General features: G+C 35.8%; 1 protein-coding gene across 1 annotated transcript in view; it reads right to left on the minus strand.

Moving 5' to 3' along the window:
* Positions 1 to 314: 314 nt before the first annotated feature.
* Positions 315 to 16,135, minus strand: part of Col5a2 (collagen type V alpha 2 chain) — a 149,384-nt gene continuing 133,563 nt past the window's right edge. Inside the window, exons 42-54 of the mRNA NM_001399195.1 lie at positions 15,246 to 15,407; positions 14,630 to 14,737; positions 13,466 to 13,573; positions 12,354 to 12,407; positions 10,776 to 10,883; positions 10,225 to 10,278; positions 9,454 to 9,561; positions 9,018 to 9,071; positions 7,972 to 8,079; positions 5,703 to 5,994; positions 4,071 to 4,258; positions 2,499 to 2,738; positions 315 to 1,876 (exon numbers count right to left, since the gene is read on the minus strand). Coding sequence (NP_001386124.1) covers positions 1,730 to 1,876; positions 2,499 to 2,738; positions 4,071 to 4,258; positions 5,703 to 5,994; positions 7,972 to 8,079; positions 9,018 to 9,071; positions 9,454 to 9,561; positions 10,225 to 10,278; positions 10,776 to 10,883; positions 12,354 to 12,407; positions 13,466 to 13,573; positions 14,630 to 14,737; positions 15,246 to 15,407 — 1,731 coding nt within the window. The 3' untranslated portion in view covers positions 315 to 1,729. The remainder of the gene's footprint in view (positions 1,877 to 2,498; positions 2,739 to 4,070; positions 4,259 to 5,702; positions 5,995 to 7,971; positions 8,080 to 9,017; positions 9,072 to 9,453; positions 9,562 to 10,224; positions 10,279 to 10,775; positions 10,884 to 12,353; positions 12,408 to 13,465; positions 13,574 to 14,629; positions 14,738 to 15,245; positions 15,408 to 16,135) is intronic.

Consider the following 16,135-nt stretch of genomic DNA (forward strand, 5'->3'; position numbering starts at 1 on the left):
ATACTTGATACACACTGAGGCATGGTTTCTTATTAGTCTATTCAACCATGGATTTTTCCATTTCCTTTACTCTTTACCAATCACTAGCCTGAGTTTTCTAAGGCATAGACTGTCTTCATTGATGTCATCATGCTTTGGCAGGAAATGTCACAGGTAGGTTTCTTTTCTAAGCCAGTGCAAACACAATGGTAGATATTTGTTGCATCTTCTACTAAATTGTGAACAAAAACTACAAGGGGATCTTAGTTTTCACTATTAGAATCTAAAAGGATCTAATATGTTCAAAGAATTCAAGAAACTGAGAATGACTGACATGACAGAAGCGTGCATTTAATTCGATGCTTTGCAGAGATACATGACCAAAGTTGTGTGTGTGTGGCTTGTCCTTTGGGATGGCCTGGGTTATTTATTTCTCAGTAAGAAACACCAGTGGAGCAAACAACTGCAATTAAGAAAAAAAGTCTTGATATACAAGGGAACCTATGTGTTTTGGGTTAAGACACATGCAAGTATTAAACAATATTCTAAATACAATATGAGAGGAACAGTTAAAGACCCTGAAATCATGATCTGTCTCTCAGAAATAGGATGTTTAACAGTTCTGTGTTCACAAATGGCATGGATTCTTTATTTCTAAAGAATGTTATAGAAAGAATTATAGCACCATCATTAAAAGTAATAATTTTAGCCCTGCCTATCTCCAGTCTTGGAATATCAACAGAAGCATAGTACCTTTCAACACCTAAAAAGAATAAACAAAAACAGGAAATCCATCCCAACTTGTAGAGATGAGGTAGCTCATGCTAAAAACTGTTGGGTCATATTTTCTTATGAATGTTCTAATTTTATTTGAGTGATCATCAAAACTCTGGGCTTCTCGATCTTTTCTTTGTGATAGCTTCAGGAAATGAGACGTGCCTGTGGGAGAGTCTCAGCATTCATTACTGTGTATGTGTATTAGAAAACTGTGTGGGCAACTGGGGTTTTTACCCAGTATCTTCTTACATAAGAAACCACAAATATAACCTTTATCCGTATTGAAAGATTACAACAAAAAGGAAAATGTTACTCTTAAATTTGAACAAGGAAAAAACTCAAAGTCTACCAGTCTTTACAAAATAAATTGTAAAGCTGAAGCAATTTCATGGATTCTTTTTCCTCCTAAAATCAATGACTATGTTATTTAAATATATCATTTAAGACAGTGGAAAAGTGATATATTATATTAAACTTAAATTTTTTCTATAATGGTAGTATAATATTAAGACTCGTATAGAGGTGTTCATTTATCACTGATGATTTGGCGATAAGAGGATAAAAGGGGCATAACTCTCTACTTTTCATACTGCAGCCAAGCACACTCAACATGTGCCATCATGTAAGCTACCTGCTAAGAAGAATTTCCTCATAAATACCTAAGCAACGTATTCATTATAGTGAAATAAATTGATGAAAACATATGTATTTTTTAATCAGTTTACTTTTTGTAAAGGTGGTCATTGTCGTTGTTTTAATCTAAACTGCCATATTGAAAAAAATTAAGTCAATTAAACTTGAGAATTGTAAGTAAAATAAATATTCTGAAGGATAAGGTGGTCAGGCACTTCAGATCATATGTACAAAGCTGATGCAGGACCAGCCATTACTTCAAGAGTCTCAGGATGAACTTCAAACAGTCACAGTTCTTGTGTTGGTCATTGATGGTAGTCTCGATACTTCTGGACTTCTGTTACATGAAACAAACTGGCCCAATTTCAAAGCCAAATTCCTGGTCTGCATTGCCAATATCCACAGGACCGATATCTATGATGGGCAAGCGGGCCACATTCTGTGTTCTGTATTCAAAGACAGTCTTGCCTACATTTCCATTTCGCTTCTGAAATTCAAAAGGACAAAGGATTATGTGTGCGTGTGTGTGTGTGTGTGTGTGTGTGTGTGTGTGTGTGTATAAATATATCCATCCAAGAAGTTTATTCAGGAACACCCCACCCTACGTATGTGCACAAGTAACCTTTCAAACCTCATAGGTAACAATGAATAGCCTAGTAAGAGCACCAGTGGAAGGGGAAGCCCTTGGTCCTGCCCAGACTGAACCCCCAGTGAAAGATTGTTGGGGGGAGGGCAGTAATGGGGAGAGGATGGGGAGGGGAACACCCATATAGAAGGAGAGGGGGAGGGACTAGGGGGATGTTGGCCTGGAAACCGGGAAAGGGAATAACAATCAAAATGTAAATAAGAAATACCCAAGTTAATAAAGATGAAAAAAAAAAGAAGTTAAAAAACAAAAACAAACAAAACAAAACAAAAAAAACCAAAAAGCAGTATTATATACAGCTCTGGTAATTATGAACCACTGTGTGTGGCAGAAAGGAGAAATACAAATCAGTGACTCTCTATTGTAGACTTCTAAAAAGCTTATGATTAAAAGTGGGTCAGAATCCTGCCTTGCTGAAAAAAGAGAGGAAGCAATAGAAAAGCATAGTCTAAAAGGCACTTACTGAACAGGTATCTTGAAGAACGGTGTATCTGAATCTGATGTTTCCTTCTCCTTTTATTTCTAAGTCATTTGACCCTTTAAGAACCACAGCTTTCTTGAGGTTTTTAGTTTGATCATCCATATAACCAACAGTGTTCTTACATATATAAGTAAGGTTCTGGGAGGCTTCTTTTGATAAAAGGCGCAGAAAGGTCATCTGAGTAATAGCTGTGTTAGGGGACTTGTAATCTCCATATGTGAACTAGAGAAATGAAAAAAATCTATATAATATGACACACTAAAGGGGTTCATAATGCTACCCAAAGAGATGCCAGGTTGGTGCCAGATAAACTGATAGATGATTAACAGACTATAGATAAATCACTTTTGAAGATTATTTCTTGATGTATATAAAATAAGTTATTTTATATATAAAAATATTTTCAAATATCTATCTACAGTAATAAGAATCCATGTCTTTATGACCTCAGAGAAGAGGTGAAAAGCTGAGTGATTTTAATTTCCTAGAGAAAAGTTAAATATTTTAAAATCTGCTTTAATTATATTTTAATTGTATTTAATAAATACAACTCAACTTTATCATTAATTAGAATAAAAATATGAATTAAGTATAGGTATAAATCTATTTTACTGAATAATTACAAACATATCAGAAATACTATTTTCTATAAGACAAGTTATCAAAACTCATTTCCAACTAACTCTTTCCTATTCTTCTTCAGCTTTGAGTTCTGTTTTCAATGGTCTCATTTTGGAGTCTGACATATTATTTTGTTTATATTACATTTCAGCCATTTATACTTAAATTCAGCTATTCACATATATTAAATTAAACTTTTATCAAATTATAGTAGATTGTAACTTATCATATACAAAATTATAACACTTGCATAGTATGTTAACTGGGGCAGGGTTGGGGGCAGAGGGGTAAGCTGAGATGAAATATTGATATTGCAATAGGACAACCAAGATCTGAAGAAACTCTGAACCAGCTAGACCTTAATAGGAATATTAAGTATACAGGAACTCAGAAAGGTATCACATATTTCACCTAATTAAAATAATGATTCAAATACTTCACAGGTTTTAAGAAATTACAGTATTTTAAAAATGTACCTAATATGTATATTTATCTTTTCAGACACTACACTAATAACTAACATTAGTAGTGATGGGGAGGTCAGCTTTATCACCGTTAGATTAAAGTAGCAAAAAGGTTTTAAAGGATTTAGTAATTTTATAAATTCTAATTGTGGCCTAGGTCTCCTGGAGTTGAGACAAGTCCCCTTTCAATGTCGTCCATAGTCAGCAACATGTATTAAGGGAACTAATATTAAAAAGTATTTATTTAATTCTCCTAAAAAGTAAAATTAATTATAAGTTTGTATAAGTTACCTCATGGCAAAACATGTTTAGGTAATGTTTGCAATAATCTCTAACGAGAACATATCACTTAAAAGTAAACATAATATATCAAATCCAGTCAAACAATAATAGCATCATTTTAGTAAATATGAAAATATAATAAGTAATAAAAAGTAAAAATATAATCTGGGTAAATATTTTAAATCACCTGAGATCCTCTATTCATGTCGAGACCATACCACACGGGCTTATTGTCAGGGGATTTGCTGGCCCACCACGTTTTCCGTGGAACACTGGCTGGGTTTGCGGAAATGCATGTCTCTCCTGTCTCCAGATTGCAGTAAACTTTGATTGCGTCTTCAGCTGATCCCTGGTTAGGATCAATCCAATATTCACCTATTTTCCAAGATAGAAATATGTGCTAAGTGAAGATTATCTCAAACATGATTGTGATTCTCTACATTAATCAGCAGAGTCATGGTCCTTTATTCAAAATATAATTACTTAGGGACTGGGAAGAAGGTTCAGCAAGTGACGTGTTTGCATGTGAACATGAGGACTTGAGTTTCCATTCCCAAAATCTACACAAAGGCTAGAGGGTTATCATCGCCCACTTGCAATCCCAGCAGGTGGAAAGACGGAAGCAAGAGATCCCTGGAGTGAGCTGACTAGCTAGACTAACTAAAGAGGGGAGCTGTGGACTCAGCTAGAGTGAGCTGACTAGCTAGACTAACTAAAAAGGGGAGCTGTGGACTCAGCAAAAACCTCATCTTATATGCTAATATAAGATGTATAGTAATTAAGATACCTCGTGTTAGCCTTCTCCACATATGTTCACATGCAGCTCCACACATGTGACATACAAGTAAACATGCATGTAGACACTCACATATATACATAGGGGGAAAGGTAGCTATTGAGCACTGGGGGCCTTCCTCATGCTAACTGCTGTTCAAAAGCACTTTTCCAAACCATGAACTAAAGACTCAAAACATCCAAGTGATTTTTAAACCAGGATAGTGCTTTTTATGCTTGATCTATAATTACATAGACAAATCCATTTACATTTATTTATATAGGTTTATATACACACTTGTACTATTACACATAAACTGCAAAAAATAAAATTTTATATAAAACGGAAGGGAAATGGCAAGACACAAATTAAATAGCACAAAAAGTGTATATTCCTTACATAGAACACTTTTGTCTCTGTCGATGTCAAAGTTCGAAGTTAACTGAAACCCTGATATTTCCCAACTCCTTCAAATCTTAGATCCCTCTTCTCTGGGACTAATTAACTCATTTAAAATTATTGAAGGAGGCAAACTAAGAACACTGTCACACAACTAAGGTAGAAACACTATTTCATTCCAACCGCCATAAAAGCTCACTACCCATGACCTTGCCAGGCAGGATGGCAAAAGATTGATTTGCAGATCATTAAAGTGCAATAAATTGATTCCATATGAAAGTCAATTAGGAAAACATGTTTTTTAATGACCCCTCAATGATTTACCTAATTAAAACTGTGAATGATGATATAGGTAAGAATATATCTTTAATTATGCATGAGCAATATTACTTGTATATATATATGCATATATATACCATGTCCTCAATTTTCATATGATATCACCTTTATTATTTATTTATATATGTTATCTATCATCTTTTCATATAATTGTCTCAACCACAAAACTCTGAATTCTAGAGCATGCTCAACAATATACCTTTGTGTCTATCATTAATTATAAAGTTAAGAATACGTTTTGGGAAGCAGTTGAGAATAATTCAATGCAAACAGCATGTTTTACTCAAATGGCCCCTGTCTACTCACCACTCTGCTTTGTAGGATGGCAAAGCTTTAAATCATCACAAGTGCGGGCTGGGTGCTTCTTGGAACCATCAGGACTCCGCATGGTTTCAATTTGACTACTGAGAGACTTCAGAGTAGCATGGACTCCAGGGTCAGTTTTGTTTGTGTCATCTGGAGCTGCCTGGTCTTCTGTAAATTCTGGAAGTGGATCTGGCATGTTCTCATCATAGTGTCCCATGATATCACCAAGAGCAGCAGTAAGATGACCAGGGGGACCTGGAGGGCCAGGAGGGCCAGGTTCACCAGGAGGGCCCTAATTAAGGAGAAGTTGGGAAGACATTTAATAGCATTTTGTTTTCTTTCACTAAATTGCTACTATGCTAGGTAGGAACAGTTACAACTTGGCACAGTAATAAGTTAATACTGAAGAAGTGTGATTCATGCTTCTTAGACAGGCAGGGCTAGCCTGTCAAGAGATAACATTGCAAAATGAGGAGTGATTTGGAACTGCTTTTCAAGAAAAGTATCCACCAGTCAGGCTCTAAGATAAACAAAGTTTAAAGCCAAACTTTTCACTTTGATGTTGTCTTTGAAGATATGATGTATTTCATGTGAAGAACTTTCAGAGTTACATTCTTTTCAAAACAATTTTGAGCAAAATATTACTGGAATTCTTTAACAGAGCTGTGGGCAGAAGGCAGAAAAAGGATGCCAGCCTCTGAGAGCTGGTTCTATATGTCTGCATGTAAATACAGGATAATAACTACAAGACCCTCATTAGAGAACGTTTTGGTTTGTTCAAATCAAGGAAAAAAACACAGGAAGCTTTTTTGCATGTATAAAAAAGGTTTCCATTATCCTTTTTATACCCTTAAAAGTGTCTCCTGTTCTTCTGTTTTCAGGGGTGATCTGATAGAATGTGACCACTTAGATAACCCCCCCGCAAATGACAAATATTACAAGCTGAGTGTTCTCCATTAATTCTTCTGCATTTTCAGAGGAAGATCTTAAGAGTCTTGAAAGAGCCAAGTAACTACTAAAGAGACACACCTCAGGTAAAGAGTACAACCCTTGGTGTCAGAGGCTGATGTGTTATTACTTGCTCTGCCGCTTAACGAGGCTTCAGGGAAGATATTTTAACCCCTGTGCCAGTGCTTTCTGAAGATAGGGAGAGAGACACATGATAGATATATGAAGAGATAGATAATTGACTTCCTAGGGGATCATCACAATTTCACACACCCTACACTAATATGAGAGGAAGAGTCCCATCTCTGTAAGACCACTGAGCCATAAGAGAGCAAATCAAGCCACACAAGTCAAATGGAAGTCTGTGAAACTTTCCTGACTAGAAGAAGAATGAGCTTATACAGCCACATAATAGATAATAAATATTTGAATCAATGGCACTGCCATTGGGAAAATAAAGACTAAGACGGTGGGGTCAGATAAATAAGATCAAAGCCCAATCAGACGCGCTTTAAATGTACAGAGCAGGTACATGCGTAGCGAGATGCTGAATGTCTGAAGACAGTAACTAACGTGGTTTAGTGTTTGGGATTATCTTATACTAAATACCATTAGATCTAAAATTGAAACCTGAAAGATGGAATCTTAAATGTCATTTTCAGGGAAGACAATTTTCAAATTCATATAACTTTATTTTGTTTCAAACGCCTGCTGCCTTGGCATTCCCCCCATATGGGGCACTATCATGACCTATGACGGAAAGAAACCCTTTTCACTTGATTTTGTCAGAGTTTTTAACAGCAGCATGAAAGCAAACTGAGACAAATATAATTTCAGACAATGCAATTTTATCTAACTTTGATAAGAATGCAATCATTGCTTGATATTTAACCTTGGTATAATATCAATTCAAAGACTTGGTATCTCGAGCTCTCTTTTTTTAATTTTCTTAATATTTACCCTAGGAATGAGAGTAAACATTGTAACTTATGTTATTACAGTTTGTTGAATATCAAATTAATTTCAACTCTGCAAAGCTTTTCTCCCGGGTAGCTTCATTTTCCCTTCTCTGTCTTATTACTGTGATACAGTTTTTAAAATATATTTTATGTCCCATTGTAATTGATGAATTCTCATTTTATATGCTCCAAATACCAAGCATTAAAAGACAAGAAATAATTACTTAAGTAATTAACCTTGCTGTGACTTCTAGGTTTATTTAAGAGTCTCTTGGAACTCTTGTTGGTAAGGTTCCTCATATACTATTGGACAGACTAAATTTTGGCAACAGTATCTTCCATGCAAACTCTTTTGACCTTACCTCTGGTCCTGCTTCTCCTACACTTCCCCGCACACCAGGAGGTCCAATTGGTCCAAGTAGCCCAGGGTTTCCTTCTTTTCCTGAAGGACCTACTGGTCCTGGAGGACCCTGTCAGAATACAGAAATGTATTTTAGAACTACTGCACAATGTCTTTCTAATAAAAGAACCATTATAGAGATGGAGTAATTGCCCTGACTGCTCAGATTCTAGTCTTAATAACTAATAAGTAGCCTTTCAGCATTTCGTTATATTTACAATTTTACTGTGTGTGAACTGTCCATCACTAATTCTGAGTAAAGGACCAAAATAAGTTTAAAATGTAAAGCGGTTAATCACCAACTTTTATTGGTAGCAACTGTTTCATCAAACAGTTAATAAACTTGGTTGAAAATTCAATTGATTTAGAAGGAAATGATGTAAGTTGAGTGTGTGCTATGGTTGAAACCAGTACTTATACCACAGAGCCACATCAAACCCTAGCAATTTCCTTAGTACTATTCTCACTTTATGTATATTTACACTGTACTTAAATATAGCAGATTTTTTTTGCTAATTAATCTTTCTATTTTTTTATTCCATAAATATCTGTGTGAACAGTCTTAGGACAACAATGATTTATAAGAAACAGCACTTATATGATTCTAGAATTTCTAAAAGCCTCAAGTATTGGTTCTCTACTATGATTTGCTTCCAAATTATCTTTGTCTAAGCTTCTAGGGATTTATCACAATTAAAGAAAAAAATGTCTATCTTCAAAATTCGATTCTACTTCATAAGCAGTACCAATCATCTCTAAGAATTTATGTTTAGTGGAAATTTAACCACAAATATGAAATTGTACAGAAGCATATGTAAAACCTAGGTAATAGATTTTACAACACAAAATATGCCATATTTCAGGATATTTCTAGTTTACATTACTTGCTAAATTTGTCCCATAAATTTTCCGCCCACCTCAGAGAACATGAAAGAATAAATTTTAATTACCAGAAGTATTGTACTCAAGAAATAGTATACCTGAAGCTTAATAGTTTCTGTTACTTACTCTTGGGCCAAAAGGACCAGGAATGCCAGCACTTCCTTGTTCACCATTTGGACCCTACAGAGAAAGAATAATGAAAGTGTTGCCAAAACACCTAGATCTCTATTATGCTGTATTGTATCATTAAAGGTATGCTGTTTCTAATATTAGCACTACAAACAAAGCCATTGATTTCTTTAACATCTGACTGATACCAAAGACAGCTATGTAGGTAAAGGGGCATGTAGCGTTATGCATCATTTCTTCCCCACAATGTTTTAGCCTATAGATGGGTATTTATATTAGGTAACTATATAATTATCCATCAAGATAATTTTAAATTTAAAATCTATTAATTTAAACATAAAGATAATTTAAACATCTATTCCATAGATGTTTCTTTCAATGCATTAATATATTCTCATATGCAGGAAAAGACAGCATTTAAAAAATAACTTACAGGAGGGCCAGGAAGACCCTGCAAGCCAGTGAAGCCTCTGTGGCCTTTCTGACCTCTGTCACCTCTGTCTCCATTGTCACCCTTATCACCTCGAGGTCCTTGTGGTCCCTAGAAATAGTCAATCATGAACATTAATTAAGACTAGAATTTATTGCAGTTTTACTCTTTATGGTTTATTTATTTTATTTTTAAATAGTTTCTCTAAAATTAAATTTTAAAATAAGTTTTACCTTCCGTGCTTTCTCTAGGAATACTAAATTTACATATGCAAATAAACTGATGAGTTAGGACTGCCAAGATTGCATTGAGCAACAAAGTAGGGCTAAATCGGTGTATTTGTATCTCAGGATAACCAATAGCCACCCAATTCAAAGCCACTGACTGGAAAAGGATTGGGAAAGCCATCCCCTCTGGCCCCTAGCTCCTGCTCATCTGAAGCAAGAAAGCTGCTGTTGCTCTCCAAGGACCTCTGTTTTCCCCATACCAGGTTCAAGACCAACTCCCTTGTGATTTTTGATAATGTGTACTGTCACCCACATTATTTTGTTGTACTAAAATCCTTCAAATCTGTCTTTCAGCTTTTTGAAATATTTGGTACCGAACTATCATACTATATTGCTACCACCACCTCAGAGAGTCTCTGGCTCCTAGGGATCTGTAATTTTCCAAGAGCCTTTCTCCCCTTCTATTTATGAATCTTAAGCTGTATTTTCCCTTTGGGTATATATTTTACACAGAAAAAAATATTTGTTCAGAAAACATAGCACTTACAGGTAAACCACGCTTTCCAGCTCGACCAGGTGGTCCTACAGGGCCTCGGGAACCCTAGAAAATTTTTCATAAAACTTAGGATCTTCAAGCATAAATATACACATGAATATAAATCTAAGAGTAACATCTCAATATAAGCATAGATATAAATATAATGTACACATTGGTGTCTGTCAAATGTTTTTACATCAGGCAAGAATACCCTCACTCTAGTAACACATCACAGTGAACTTCAAATACTAGCTTGGTCAAATAAAGTTTACCTTAATTTTCTAGTAAATGACATTGGTTGCTTAATGTTATTCAAATGTATTACAGTTCCTATAAATCACAACTTATTTAAATAATTAAAGTAACTATATCAGGATTAAATCCATATTCAAATGCAAATTAGCTTTAAAACTAAATATATATTTTAATTCATAATTGTCTGTTTATCATTATTTAGAGTCCTCAGCTACCAACATAATTAAGATTGGATGCATAGACACATAGTTACAGGACAGTATATCAATGTCATATAACTGTCAATATGAAGTTGACATTCTTACTGGCTCTCCTCTTTGTCCTGCATCTCCTGGTGCACCGACAGGGCCAGGGGTCCCAGGGGCACCCTGAGAACCTGGTAGACCAGCAGGCCCGGGGTCTCCACGGTCACCCTGACAAAAAATATATTATTCTTTAAATAATTATTCTATAAGAGCAACAGTGTTCAATATTGCTCATATTATTTACAATATGAAAATATATCTTTTCAAACATGTTTATTATTATTCATTTAATTATTTACTTTTATTCACTAGTCAGTAAATTAAATTCTCAGGCATAGGACTGTTCTACCTTGGCTTTAGATCTTGTCCACTCTTGATTCCTGCTGTTCCCTAAGTCCAGAGTACTAGAGGACAGTAGTGTTTGTCTCTAGAACTGAAGATTTGCTAGTCTGATTTCCTAGACTACCAGACTTCAAGGAGTGTCCACATTTGTAGCACACAATGCAATTTCACAGTGGAAACCACTTCATCCATTTTTCAGATCCACGCACAATCGCTCAGAAAAATCATTCTGAGCATTTTTTAAAAGAGCTCTTCCCCTATGCTATGCAAGAAGGGCAGCTGCCATGCTAACTGCAAGCATCTTACGGTATAATACCCTCAAAGGGCAATGAATTGGGGGCAAACAAAGTTGTATTCAGATTGCATATCTCACTTGAAAGAATTAGGGGAGAAATAGCTCCCCCTAACTTCACTCGGACTATCCCATGTGACTAAGTTGAAACAGCAATTTAAAGTCCACATAGGAGTTCATGGAACAGTAATAATATTTCTGGGAGTGAATATCAAGACCTTTGAATATTTTCCACATTAGGTCAGTACACTAACAAAGGCAAAGGTTCCAGATGTCAGACAATTTCTAATGACTGTGTTAGATAAGGAGAGTCTTAGCCCAGGATTTCTCCACATTTTTCCATCTTCCTATTAATTACATGATAGCATTCTTGTGTGCTTACCCTGAAGAAAAATTTAAGCATATGAATACTTTCAATAAGCATATTTAAGTATTTGGAAACAGATTCAGAAATTCTGCATCACATGTCTGGTTTACCTTTACTGGCCAGATCTGTTCCCTAAATAACAGCTGTGTAACCACCAAAAGAAACTCAGCTGCTGTTATACCTTGTAAAATCATCAGCTCAATGCAGGACTAACTTAAAAACACATACCACCTCTACAGCTTAGAGCGTGTCATTGCTTATATTCTTGTAAGTTACTTTCTTTAGAGAATGAAGAGAAAAGCGTAGATGTCACTTAGCTGAGTGAGTGATACAGAAATTTAGAATATACATTTACCATCTTCATCCAAGGCCTCTATGTTACACCAAATATGAAAAAGCAAGTTGGTTTCTTGCTTTTGAAGACATGTATCATACTTTGTCATGCATTCAGATATTATTTCATTTACAAGATTATCCAAGCTTATGACCTTAGTAAAAAGTTTGCCATCAGAAAAATCAGAGTTTCACTGGGGCTAGGGATAGAAAGTATTTTCATTAAAATTATTATTATGCTAGAATCATGATGATTTCATTCTTACATGGTTTTAAAATTCTATCTAATCAACATTGCACTTACCCGTTCTCCAACAGCACCATCCCGTCCTGGGGTACCATCATTACCAGCCGGACCCTAAAAAGAATAGTGTTAGACACAGCTTCCTAAGGAGGTTTTTAAACTTTCAGCCTAGTCGACAGGAAACTGACCAACATGTTTCCTCTTTTTAAAACCATAAAATGGCAGTCAACACTCACCAGGACCTTGGCAGGAGAGAAGTGGCTCCCCTCTCTTTTTATTGTCAACGATTGTAAAGTTACCATATTATTATTTACTCCTATTGCTCATTGCTAGCTCTCATTAAAGAAAAACTCCCCAGATGCATGGAAATCAATCACAATCCCTGAGCTGCTTTCTTGCATTTGACCTGAATTCTCACTTTGTTTATCCAAATAATAGTTTTTCAGACTTTGAAACTATATGACTGTGTTCATGTTATATAAGATTATGTTTCAAAGTATATACTATTCTTTCCTGATCATTTTACACACACACACACACACACACACACACACACACACACACACACACACACAATTAGCTTTAAAATCATTGACTAATACTTTCAGGAAAAAATGTGATGTTTTGGTAATTTACTCATTAAGCTATTAAACAGAGGATATTCTATTCTTTAGCTTCTCAAAATGCCTGTTAGAGCCTTATTTCCTCAAAAAAAAGATGAAAGGAATATGACAAATATAATGTTACTTTATAGTGATAAGAGAAACACACTCTACTTTCCCTTTTTCATGAGCCATAATAGTTTCATTAATCCTATCTCCATAAAACTTGACAATTTTGATAAATATTCCATTACATAATGAAATAATAACAAGGAAAAAGATGAATGGCTATATCCTTCCACCTTCAAAACAATTTGCCAAAAGCTAAGTCAACCAAAACACTCCCTTCAGCTTTTCTAAAAGTCAGTGGAAAGGAGCTAATTCGGTTTCTCTATCACTTAGCCAAATCTCTAGGGAAGAGGAGTACATCAAACAGCGTGATAAACATCTTTCTTAAACTCATGTGTGCAATCCATTTCCACATATCTACATCAATTTGATAATGAAAGAACTATACCCCTCATATGTGTCTGAAATAAAGGTGTCTTTGTTAAGGACCATAGTACTCACTTCTGGTCCAGGTTCCCCCACAGGACCATTGGAACCTGGAGGTCCTACGGGTCCAGGGGGACCTTTATCTCCTGTTGCACCAGTCGGTCCTACTTTTCCTGGTGTACCCTGAAATTAAAACACAAGTAGGTAAAACACTGCAGAGAAATGTAAGAATATCAATTTCTACAGGCCCATTTATTCAGTAGTACTTCAGTATAACTGTCCATATCATACAGTACCCATGATTGCTTAAAGACATGTCTACTTCTTATCACATTGCTCAAGACATATCGAAGAGACCAAAATCATCCCACATCTCCTGCTTCAGTATGCATTTTGTGTTTGAATCTATGTAGTCAATTCTTGCTATGCTTCTGCTTCCTGTATCACTTAAAAGATATACACACCCTTATCATATGTAGTCAACTATAGCTATGCTTCTCTTATCTGTTATCAAAGATATACATACCTTTATCACTCCTGCTTTTTCTGCTCATTTTTTAAAATGTGTTTAAAACTTTTACTTTCTGATTCTTGACTCAATTCCGATATCAATAAGACAAACTTTAACTCCTAATTTGTTCACTTCATATTTGTACCCAATAGTCTGCTAGATTCTCGTACCAGTGGTCTATGTTCCACATGAAAACATCATTTCTCCCTCAAGCATTGTCAACTGGAAAAATCTAGTTCCTTTAAAGTTTTAATAAAGTGAAACTTTCCTCCATACTCAGAATAATATAAGAACCCCAAGCACCCAAAAGGAACAGGGGATTGTAGTTCACCAACAACGATTTCTGAAGTGGCCTTAGCTCAGCTATGTCTTCTCTTTGGTTGTGTACTGTGAAGTAGGGCTGTTTTGTTAAGGATGTTTATTTTAACAGATACTATGACCAGGAGGTAATCCCACTTCTCTAGCACCAGGCATCAGTTTTATCTTTGAAGAAATACTGAGTCACCAAAAATCCAAACACTTATCTACATCTCTTGACCCAAAGTTAAACAGATATGTTTGTCAAGTGTGTTAGCACTTAATATTTAAGACCAAAAGGTTTTTAAAAGCTAAGAAGTAATGTCAGCTTAAGACTCTCTGAACAAACACATTAAGCAAAAGAATCCAATTCTTTCCACAAAAAAAGTAAATAACATCTCAGATGAGCCTTGACTAATACAGCTACTTACCGCTGGGCCAGGAAGGCCAGGCATTCCTCGCTCCCCACGTTGTCCAGGCATTCCAACAATTCCTCTTTGCCCAGTGGTACCAGCAGGACCAGGGGGGCCATCTGGACCCTAATGGTGATAGACTATAGTTACTACTATAAAGGATGATTTCATACCTAAAGAAATTATATAGTTAACTAAGGCTTTATAGAATTTGGGAGGTATGAGAAATAAAAATAGAAAAAACAAAACCACCAACCAAAAAACTTCTTGTTTTATCCAAGCATGAATGGGAACACTTTGAATGTTAGCATAGCCTCCGATATTATTCAACACCTGGAGGAGACCTTGCTAGGTAGTGAAAATAAAAAGAGAGCTATTTCAAATAAAATCTATTTTTTCCCATTTAAGAGAACAAAAAGAAAATTTAAAGGACTGCTAAACATTGTTAATATTTAGTCTTCACAAAGAAAACATTCAACCAAGAAGGTTTAGTCTTAGAAAACCATGTACTTTTATATCAGAGAATTAAAAATTGAAACTTAGTGAGATGAAAGCATTTAGAAATATTTCCAGAATAATATTGTGGTAAGTTTTATAAATATTTCAGTTGGAGTGAAACAGATGCCAAACTTACAGGTTGTCCATCTTCCCCTGGGTCCCCTTTGTCTCCTGGGCTACCAGGTGGGCCAGCTGGTCCTCTATCACCCACTCTCCCATGAGAGCCAGGGTCCCCACGAAGACCGGGTGGTCCTTCCTTCCCAGGTTCTCCTATGGGCCCTGCAGGTCCTGGAGCTCCCTGGTATCATACAGAAAGAAGCAATGAGGAGGGCAAAGTGGAAGCCAAGTAAGAAGAATGGACTGAGAAGGCTCGCCCTCGGGCAGAGAGCAGTGCTGTACAGGATTGCTTCTTATCTTCTTAGATAATTGGCCACTGAGCATACTTAAGTAAAGCAAAAGAAACAAAGTATAGCTGTAGATTAATGCCCTGAGAGAGGCCTACATTCCATTTTTCAGATGACCATTCATTATTTTAAAAAGTTCTGAAATTAATTTTGAAACCTATTTAAGGCTGTTCTCACTATAGATTATAATGTTATTTATTTCATTTGAACCAGTTTGAACTGGTCTTATGATAGGAGTTACTATGGAAACGTTTAGGGGTTGATGTGATCGTGAAGCCCTTGTGACTGTGGCAGATGGTATGGATGTGATACTTAGCATCTACATGGTGGCCACACCTGCTTCTCACACAAACACCAGAGGATTTAACACAGTTTCTGGCCTCCACAAGCTACTGTATGCACATGGTCCATAAACCCATGCAGGCACAGTCAGATATACAGATATACTTATCATCCTTGCTTCTGAAAAGGAAGTTTCAGAGAGTCTAGAGATGCTTTCTGACTGAGATTTATTATCAGCACATAACAATAAAGTACTTAGTACTCAAATGGAAGAACAGCCAGACATTGGATTAGAAAGAACTTACAAATCATCTCCTCTAAGGTAATTGATTTGTAACAT

The sequence above is a fragment of the Rattus norvegicus genome, chromosome 9 (genome assembly GCF_036323735.1).
Source record: "Rattus norvegicus strain BN/NHsdMcwi chromosome 9, GRCr8, whole genome shotgun sequence".
NCBI lineage: Eukaryota > Metazoa > Chordata > Mammalia > Rodentia > Muridae > Rattus > Rattus norvegicus.